The following is an 11,092-nucleotide window of genomic DNA, read 5'->3' on the forward strand; positions in this document are numbered from 1 at the left end:
CATAGTGGATAGCCTTAAAACTTGCTACCCACCCCTCAGGATGGATTTGGGAACCTCTGCTCTGTAACACAAGACTATAGGCTTACTGGAATGGCATAAGAGCTCTTGTACTGTTTTAAGCTCCTAATTTAATTAGAGAGGTCATGATCATAGTATTCAGTTCTTTCAAGAGCTATAACACCTTATACTAATTAATAGACTACATATAAGGTATACTAAGGCAGACTTTAGATAGAATGTGAAGAGATGAATTCACATTGTCCAAGTCAGGACATGGGGAATTTCCATACTAATTCACAAGAGGCTAAGCCAAACATACGAACCAGGTGCAGAAGTTTACATGAAAGTGGTTTTAGCATGTGGACAAAACCAACATATAACTCCCCTCTCCCTCCCAAACATGCACACAGAGGTGGGAGCTGTTCTAAAAAATGACCATTCACACTGTAAATGGCACCAATTCCAGTATCAGCAGGACCCACCTTAATGCTAGCACCCCTCCCACTTAGAGGCTCCCTGAACAACCACCTTCCCCCATAGCACCAGACTCACTCTCAAGCAACCCTCTGTGGCAGCTCATACACCCTCCCAACCAAACACCTGAGTCATGCACTACCCCCCCCCCCAGCAGCACACACTCCATGGGTAGCAGACCCCAGTGCCACACAGAACCCCTATAGCACAGAACCCCCAAGCATCCTCATGTATGGCACAGAACTGCCCAAGGTGCCTCCTTCCCACAGCATAGTATGTCCCCAAAACAGTCCTCCCCCCCTCCCCCACCCAGTGAGGCAGGCCCACACACGGGCAAAACACAGATACGTGGCAGCCTTTTCCCAAGTAATCCCCCCTCCACCGCGGAGGCCCAAGCCTTTCAAACAAATCCACCACAGAAGGCACAAATTGCAAGATGGGCGTCCTTCTCACAGGGTCGCCCAAATTGGCATAATCGAAAGCCTATTTTGGGCGTACTCAACTGCTTCCCGTCGCGGGGATGACCAAAGTTCACGGGGGCATGTCGGAGGCATAGCGAAGGCAGGACCTGGGCATGCCTAACACATGGAAAAAAGAAGGGCATCCCTGACGAACACTTGGACAACTTTACCTGGTCCTTTTTTTCTTATGACCAAGCCACAAAAATGTGCCCTAAATGACCAGATGACCACCGAAGGGAATCGGGGATGACCTCGCCAGTGGTCACTAACCCCCTCCCACCCTCAAAAAACATTTTTAAAAATATTTTTTCCAGCCTCTATGCCATCCTCAGTTGTCATACCCAGCTCTCAAACTGGCTGCTTTGACCTCCTGCAGCAGTCTCAAAAGGCTACTATGAGAATTGCAGCATCCATTCTGATTGCAGAGCCAGCATGGGCAGGAGAGATGCGGGATTGCTCCTTCCCTGATGAGGCCACTAGGGCTTCTAAAGGTAGGCCCAAGGAGGGCCTTTGAGTGGTGAGAGGTTGGAGTTTGTGGTCAGGGGGGCGGGTGGCCAGGGGAGACCCGCTGTCTGCAGGGGGTTGGTTCAGTTTTGGCCAAAACTGAGTAGCATATTTTGGCCACAGATTCATGTTAAACCACAACCGAAAATCCCTGTTTCAATCACTCTCTACTAGAGGTCTCAGTGACCAGTTCTGAATGGTCAAAAATATGAAGCAGATGTGAATGGTCATCACACTTTCCCCATTAGACACTACCAATCTCCAATGAGCGCAGGGAGTGGATCAGGGGTGGGGGGGCCTGTTGAGATGGTTGTTTCAGGGGCTTGGGCCCAAGAAGGGTTTACCTTGGGGAGAGGCTGTTATATGGCAAATTTTGCCTACACATGCGGCTGCTTGGGGTGGGGTTCTCTACTACAAGGGGGTTTTCCTGGAGTGTATGTTAACGTGAAGTAATGTATACTAAATGGAACACTGTGCATTATTCATGTTATTACATGTTGTTTTACTGGTGGAACATTAATTAATTAGCAGATGCTAAGTAAGATTGGGTCAGACCAATGGTCCATCTAACCCGGTATCCTGTTTCCAACAGTAGTCAATCCAGGTCACAAGTACCTGGCAGAAACCCAAACTGTGGCAACATTCCATGCTACCAATCCCAGGGCAAGCAGTAGCTTCCCCATGTCTGTCTCAATAGCAGACTATGGACTTTTACTCCAGAAATTTGTCCAAATCTTTTTAAAATCCAGATACGCTAACCGCTGTTGCCATATCCTCCAGCAATGAGTTCCAGAGCTTAACTACTCTTGGAGTGAAAAAAAATAAAGTATTTCCATGTAACTTCTTTGAGTGTCCCCTGGTCTTTGTACTTTTGAAAGAGGAAAAAGTCAATTCACTTCTACTCGTTTTATACCATTTTGTAGGCCTCTATCATATCTCCCCTCATCCACCTCTATCGTATCTCCCCTTATCCGCCCTAACCTCTTTAGTCTTTCCTCATATGAGAGGAGTTCCATCCTCTTTATCATTTTGGTCACTCTTCTTTGAACCTTTCTAATTCTGCTATATCTTTTCTGAGATACTGCAACCAGAATTGAATGCAATACTCAAGATGAGGTCACACCAAGGAGCAATACAGAGGCATTATAGTATTCTTGGTCTTATTTAGTTTAGCTTAATTTATTAAGAAAATTTGATATACCACCTGGCCTTAACAAATCATGATGGTTTACAAAGAATATAAATGCATTATCAAGATATAATTGAAAAGAACTCCACAATTCATAAAGAAAAGACCTAAATCATCTACACTAAGAATGAATTAATCCTCTAAAAGGACAAAAATAACCTACCACAGACTCATCTATATATTTTCTTCTCATCTCCTTGAGAATATCAAACGCTGTTATAAAAAAATAAGCTTTCAATAAAATCTTAAATTTCTTTACCATCACTTTCCTAATAATTTCTAGCATCCTATTTGCTTTTTTGTCCACCACCGCACACTGAGCAGAAGATTTCAGCGTATTATCTACAATTACATCAAGATATTTTTCTTGGGTGCTGACTCCCAAGGTGGACCCTAGCATCAGGTAACTATTATTCAGATTATTCTTCCCAATGTGCATCACTTTGCATTTGTCCATATTAAATTTCATCTGCCATTTGGATGCCCAGTCTTCCAGTTTCCTAAGGCTTTCCTGCAATTTTTCACAGTCCGCATGTGATTTTACAACTTTGAATAGTTTTTTGTCATCTGCAAATTTAACCATCTCACTTGTTGTTCCAATTTCCAGATCATTTATAAATATGTTAAATAACACCGATCCCAGTACAAATCCCTGTGGCACTCCACTGTTCACCCTCCTCCATTGAGAGAAATGGCCATTTAACCCTGCCCTTTGTTTTCTGTCCAATAACCAATTATCCTAATCCACAACAGAACATTTCCTCCTATCCCATGACTCTTTAATTTTCTCATGAGTATCTCATGAGGAACTTTGTCAAAAGCTTTCTGAAAATCTAGATACTACATCAACCGGCTCGCCTTTCTCGACATATTTATTAACACACTAAAACAGAACAAAATTGACCATTTTTTACTGAAACAGGGGTTCATTGAGGATACAAAAATATTTATGTTTCTCTGTATTTTTGCTGGATAGGTACTATTGGTGATGCTCATCATTACATCATCTGTGTCGATAAAAATCAGCACTCAGCATTATTCTATAAAGGGCACTCCAGGATGAGCACTCCTTTAAAGAATAGCATTGAGTGCCAAATTCCACACTCAAATTTGGGTCTGAGGACTTATGCTAGCTAAAACCTGGCCTATCCCTGCTATTCTGTAACACTGCGCCCATCTTTTGTGAATGTCCCTGACCCATCCATGCTCTTCCCATGGCCACGTTTCCTTTTGAGTTGTGCATAAACTAATTTAGGTGCCCATTGTTACAGAATAGCGCACAGCCTGATCGGTGCTCAAATCATAACTAGTGTTTATTAACTCCAAAAATTAAATCACTGGAGCCCGCACCCTTTATAGATTCTGGGGCATATGTGTACGTACGTACATTTTCAGAACATAAACACACTGCCAGAAGCAATATTCTCCCATGGAAAAGCTGTGCATCAGATCTTGTTGGAAAAGAGGAGAATGAAGGCATATCAACTGCCAATAACTTGTACAGCCAAGGCAGTAGCAGCACAGAAAATAAAAATAGAGTGACAGATCTAAAGCAAAGATTCCTAATCTTATCCTGAGATCCCACAGCCACTCACATTTTCAGGATATCTTCATGACTATTCATGAGGTAGATGTGAATGAATTGCCTCCAGTGCATGCAGATTTCTCTCATTCATATTCGTTATGGATATCCTGAAAACTTGACTGTCTGGGGGCCTCCCATGACAGGTTTTGGAACCTCTAATTTAAGGTAAGAAAGGGAAAAATGAAAGAGTGCTAGTAGTATTTTTCCATTGTTAATTCCAAAAATAGGTTTTAATAAGTTTTTGTAATTAAAGATGCTTGATTGGCGTTTATTAGTTAAAACTTAAAAACCTCTTAGAGCTCCTGCATAGTCTAAAGTCACATACCCAGGCAACCATCACTTCCTGGAAGAACAACAGAAACCAGCACATGTACTAATACTTTCACTACATGAGCTTTCTATGTCTCTAGGCTGAATAATACCAGCTGGAAAGAGTCCGGTAGCTAAACATTCCTTGACATGTAACTCAGTATTAGATAAGCATATTGAGAGTAATGTATATTCTATTATACTAGATATGATAGATTCAGTAAAAACATGGAATGAGAACATTGAAGTGGTTTCCTTGGTATCTAGATGTCAATTTCTTTTGTCGGACAATATATTTTATGATTGCCAAGGAGTATTGGGTAGAAAGCAATGTAATATTGGTTACCATGTTGAAAGACAAACTAAACCCCTGTGGAGAAGGTTTTGATGAGTACTTGTATATGAAATGGACACTGTATTTTCAGATGATTGTGCATTATATCATACAGAGGAACTGCACAGCCCTTTGTTGATGTTCTATTGCAGAGGCATTTTAGAAAGAAAGAAAGAGAGAGAGAGAGAGAGAGAGAGAAAGAGAGAGGGGGAAAGGAAAAGGGAAAGGAGGAAAGGAGGGAGGAAAGAAATGGAGGAAAGTTGTGATGATTTCCTAGCAGAAAACACAGGAGAAGCCCTGATAGTCTTAAGGATAGTCCAATAGACCATGGATTTTGAACCTTGTCCTTGAGACAGCAAGACACCATATTGGTTGGCCAAACAAACCAGTTTCCATTCCTGCCACCAAGCTCTCTAATTGCTAATGCTTTGTGGAGCAAAATATCAGTCAGCTCACAGCCTTATGTGGCCCACCACATTCCACCACCTCTGGGACACACCCAACCATTCTAGTTTTCAAGCAATCCACAACAGATATGCATGAGAGACTTGCATGCAAATTTATCTCATGAATATTCAGTGTGGATCTCCTGAAAACCTGACTGGCTGAGTATGATTCAAGGACCATATTTAGAACTATTACCACAAGCAGAAGAATTTCCAGAAAAAGCCTAAAAGTGGAGGGACTTTTACTTTGTGTATAGTAACATATTATAGACACAGATGATTGATACATTTTGTACAAAGTATAAATGAAGATAGTAAAGTTTCAAAATACCGGTATGTTGAAAAAGGCAACTATTTGCTGTGGTGAAAAAAACAATACTGTCTCTTTAAAAAAAAGTTTTGTCATAAGAATGTGTGGCTAATATTTTCCAGTAGTTGAAAGTGTTTTGTCACCTTTCTCTCTCTTATGTCATGCAGTATAGAAAAACAGTATACCATAGATTTTTTTCAGCTAGGTTTGATTTTTTTTCCATGAGAGTAAAAGTAAGAGTGATAAATGGGGTCCCAAAGACTAGAATAGGAATTATGTGGTCAGGGAAAAGGAACTTCCAGAAGCACTCTTGCCTTAGGCTGGTATAAACATAATCAGGATTTTGGGGCCAATCAGCAAATGACAATGGCATAAATGTGCTGGTAAGTAATCCCTTATGGATCACTCTGTGGGCAAAACACAAAGCAGTAATGAAGTATCAGTGATGGCTTTGAGGGGCATAATCGAACGAAAACGTCTATCTCCATGGGCGTTTATCTCCGAGTTCGGGTCCGTGAAGGGGCGGACCGAACCGTATTTTCGCAAAAAAATAGACGTCCATGTTTTATTCGACAATGTGTGAGCTGGGCGTTTTTGTTTTTCAGCGATAATGGAAAATGAAAGCGCCCAGCTCAAAAATGAATAAATCCAAGGCATTTGTTCGTGGGAGGGGCCAGGATTCGTAGTGCACTGGTCCCCCTCACATGCCAGGACACCAACCGGGCACCCTAGGGGGCACTTTTACAAAAAAAAAAAAAAAAGGTAAAAGAGCTCCCAGGTGCATAGTACCCTTCCCTTGTTGGTTGAGCCCCCCAAATCCCCCTCAAAACCCACTGCCCACAAGTCTACACCATTACTATAGCCCTAAGGGGTGAAGGGGGGCACCTACATGTGGGTACAGTGGGTTTGGGGGGGTTGAACGACTAAGCATTAAGCAGCACAATTGTAACAGGTAGGGGGGGATGGGCCTGGGTCCACCTGCCTGACGTCCACTGCACCCCCTAACAACTGCTCCAGGGACCTGCATACTGCTGCCTGGGAGGAGGGTATGACATTTGAGGGTGAAAATAAAAAGTTGTGAAACATAATTTTTTTGTGGTGGGAGGGGTTAGTGACCACTGGGGGAGTCAGGGGAGGTCATCCCTGACTCCCTCTGGTGGTAATCTGGTCATTTAGGGCACTTTTTGGGGCCTTATTCGTGAAAAAACAGGGTCCAGGAAAGTGCCCTAAATTCTACCTACAAACGCATACTTATTTTCCATTATCGGCGAAAGGCGCCCATCTCTGTTCGGGTGATAACCACGCCCCAGTTCCGCCTTCACCACGCCTCCGACACGCCCCCCGTCAACTTTGTCCGCATCCGCGACGGAGTGCAGTTGAAAACGTCCAAGTTCGGCTTTCGATTATACCGCTTTATTCGTTTTTGTGAGATAAACGTCCATCTCCCGATTTAGGTCGGAACTTGGGCGTTTTTCTCGTTCGATTATAAGCAGGTTTGTCTTCCACAAATTCCACATTTCTTTTCATGAGTCATGCCAAAACAGACCCTCTTCTTCCCGATTGCTATTTGGCCATGCTTGCATCACTTGGAGCCCCAAAAGACCACCCTTCACAAGATTAGTTAACATTTAAAATAAAACAAATAAAGAAAAAAAAATAAAAATAAAACACAGCAAATTGCATGACATTTGACCTCTTTCAATGGATGGATAAAGTCTGAGATGTATAAATGAATGAGAAGCTTAAAGATGAAGGAAGTGAAAAGAAATCAAAATGTCATCAATGTTTTTCTACATTCCTTTGAGATGTACATACATTATGAATGTAAAACCTGTTGTCTATGGACCATCTATCCTTATGTGTCCCGAATTATATTTCTCTATATATTTAATAAATTGTACCTGTTACAAAGAAGCTCTAAGGTATTTTTCCAAAGATTTAGAATGAGAACAAAAAAACAAAAATACTCAGCAATCAAGCCCTAAGTCACCTGTTGCACTGGTAAAACTAAAACTAATCTGCTAAGTTACTAATATGACCAGTCAGTGGATTTTCAGTCACTGAGACTGCTCTAGTCCGCTTTTCATGTCTATGGATTACATTTCCATAAAGATCCATTCTGTTGAATATGGTCAAGAATTATATCCAATTACTTAAACAAGGGAAAGCACAATCTCCATTTTTTCCATGTTCCTTTACACCTCTTTATTACACAAACCCAAGATTCCTATGACCTGGATCAGTAGGATGTGAAATTTTCCTTCCCCTGATGTTTTCTAAAACAGTCTTCAGCTAAGTGTGGACTGTCACCAGTAAAGCTGTGTAATCTGCATTCTCAGTCCAAGAACAGCAACAGAGTGCAGCTCCTGCCAGGATACCTCTGGTCTTAAAACACAGATGGGCACTGATCACTGAGAGATTGGCTATTAGAGCTATTTTAATGCTGTGATATGTTTATGGTAAACAGAAACACCTGTATTTATAGCATTTTCTAGTAAATGAGAAATGAGTACCATAACCTGTATTACAGATTCCAACGCTGGCTTTAAATAAGGTTTATCTTCCATATTGTCCCAATAAAAACTTAATAATCAATCGCAAGTTTAAAGGTACTGTATTCCACAGTTCTTGCTTTCCTTTAGTCCCTCCGGACTGATCCAGAATGACTGGTGGGTTGTGCATGCCTTTCAGCAGGCAAGTTTAAAAGTAATGTGTTCCACAGTTCTGGGCAAGCAAAAGAAAATACCCATTCATGGGTCTCACAAAGTTGTATTTGTTTCTGACTAGGTACATCTAACAAACACTGATTTATCAATCTTAATGTTTGAGATGGTCCATATACTCTTAAAGACAAAGCTATGATTTCAGGAGCTCCATAAAAAATGATGTCATACTAGTTGAGGTACTACCAGTTTCAGCAATAAGGAATATGTATATGACCCCCCCCCCCCCCCCAGGACCCCAGTAGATGCATTAGAAAAATCCCTTCATAATTGCAAAACCAACTATTTATTTAATGCCCTCTCTGTCTGAAAATTATGCAAATCCTACTCATTTTTAAAAATTCAATCTTTTAGCATTAAAATTGAGATTTTTTTTTAATTATGCAGATTATAATTGCTTTATAAAAGCTTAGTTTAATATATACAGTCCTCGTGAAAAATTGTTGCTTCTCCCATGCTTCTGCATACGATAAGCTTGCTGAACAACAATAACAGTGTACACAGAATTGAGAAGTGGGTTATTTGGGTTAACTTTTCTCACGATCTCTAACTGATCCCCCACAAACACAAAATGCATTTTTTGCACCCCTATGCATTGGGAAGCACACACTCACTTCTCTAAGATGGGAAAACTGACCTTCAGCTCACAAATTATTAATAAGCTGCTACAGAAAGCATGTTACTGATGTAAAACTAACTGTAACTTGCTACAGGCCAACCTTTTACAGCCTGCAAAAGACGAATGGCAGTGTAAATTCAGTAGATGTATTGTTACTCTAATCTGGTTTTCCAAAACTATTGAGTCTGAGTCCCTCATCAGAAATTCTGGGATCAACAGAGGATCCGTAGGTACAACTAACTACCTTTTTATCTTTAGCACACCATCAATATGTTTATTCAACAGTTCTAGCCATGTAAAATAATTCGACTTCCTTGTGTACATAAATCTCTCCATCCCCTCCTTGTTTCTGTAGCTGTGAAATGCACAGCATAATCTGTTTTCTGACTGGTAAAATTATGGATGTGATTGCGCCAGTTCTAATTATATACTACAGCTAGCTAATAACACATCGGCCAACATTTAACTACTACGTCTGAATTCCAACAGTGGTTATCTGTATGGGAATAATTAAAACAAGAAACGTCTTCCACCTTTTTAAATGAAAATAATTTATCCTAATATATTAATTTTACAAGGTACTTCTGACTGTTGAAACTAAAGGGATTTTTGTTTTGTTTTGTTTTTTTATTGACCCTGTTTATAGAATTGTTACTTGCTCAACAAGAACACCCATAGATTAATCAGAAAATAGAACTGAGCTATAATGTCAGTGGAAAATAAATACCTACAACCTCAAGAAAGGACAACATCTAGAAATGTATGACAGTACACTATGGCCTTAGTGTTAACCGGGAACCGAACCCTTAGCTTCACATTTCCTTCGGGGATCTTTTCTGTGGAACAAAACATTAGATTTTTTTTTTCTTCTTTTTGTCAGTGGTCACCGCAAATAAGTTGTCTGCCTACCTGAATTCCGGGATAAGATTTGGCTTCAGCCCATAAAAGGCTGCAGACAGAGTCAGTAGCCAGCGAGGTTTGTAATTCCCATTTTCGCATTCAAGGTAAGGCGAAGACCATTTAATGTGATTCTTATCTGCTACATAACCGCCCCCCTTCTTCCAGTTGTTCTCCACATGTTTAGCACCAGAGTTTAAAACCCTCCTGTGCAGGTGGGGCCCCCACTTGTTTTTAAAATTGTTGAACCACTCTGTTTCCGCTGTGGCATTTGTCAGATGATGAGTTGCTGAGGATAAATCTTGGAAGAGTACTTGACTCTCCTCTCTGGTAGCCTGGAGAAAGACCTGAGGAGCGGAGGACAACGGCTCTGCATTAAAAGTAACTGCTGCCCTTAAAATGCTAGAATCGCTTTCCAAAATACTTCTTATTAGGGCGTGATACCACTCCATATCACCCTGCAAGTTTTGTTCTCTGGATTTATTGCTCTGTAAGATCATGTTGAGGAAATTGGTAGCGTGAGTTAGTGTGTCAATAACACTGTTCAAGGAAGGGTGAGAGGTGATGTGAGACACGCCAGTTGAACTGACCATTTCGTATCGCCTGGAGCAGTTAGCCCCTCTCAGTTCGTGAGGATTCCCGGTATACAGGAAAGATGCCACATGCTTTGGTACATCTTCCATCAGTTTCTGCGCCAAAATGGTGCTCTCTGTAGATCTAATCCATAAAGTGGATTGGTCCAAGGTTCGGATGTTGTTATAAATAGATTGTTTGTGTTTCAGTGTTTTTTTCTCTTTGCTGTGCATTGTTCGTCCTTCCAGCTCGCGGCTGGATCCAGCAACAAAACCCAAATGAACAAGGACGAGCATGAGAAAAATGTGAAAAGCCATGTCCTTATTATCTCAGAATCCAGATAGCTGTCACTTCTTTTATTTCCAGTTCCAGGTTTGAAATCGCCAGTAATTTCAGCGCAGCTTCTGCTGTAAATGTAATCACCTGCGGCAACAGAAATACAACCTAGACGGTAGGTTTGTACTGGGAATTACGCAAACGGTCGCTTTGATCTGACCAGGTTACATCCCATCTTGCAAAGATGCTATAGTTAGCCTGCTTACGTCTGTATCCCCATCCGCATCCATTGCTTTCAATTGAGGTATTTGAAAGATCTGTATGCAAACACTGCTCCACTACATAATTAGGAGCAAGTCTCGATTCTGATGTCTTCATTCTTCAGGCACAGC

The 11,092-nt window shown here is 41.2% G+C and overlaps 1 protein-coding gene across 1 annotated transcript in view; it reads right to left on the reverse strand.

The window, feature by feature from the left end:
- Positions 1-10,741, reverse strand: part of GPR158 (G protein-coupled receptor 158) — a 452,345-nt gene extending 441,604 nt beyond the window's left edge. Inside the window, exon 1 of the mRNA XM_030201149.1 lies at positions 9,864-10,741. Coding sequence (XP_030057009.1) covers positions 9,864-10,741 — 878 coding nt within the window. The remainder of the gene's footprint in view (positions 1-9,863) is intronic.
- Between the last annotated feature and the right edge of the window lie 351 nt (positions 10,742-11,092).

Source organism: Microcaecilia unicolor, chromosome 1 (genome assembly GCF_901765095.1).
Source record: "Microcaecilia unicolor chromosome 1, aMicUni1.1, whole genome shotgun sequence".
NCBI lineage: Eukaryota > Metazoa > Chordata > Amphibia > Gymnophiona > Siphonopidae > Microcaecilia > Microcaecilia unicolor.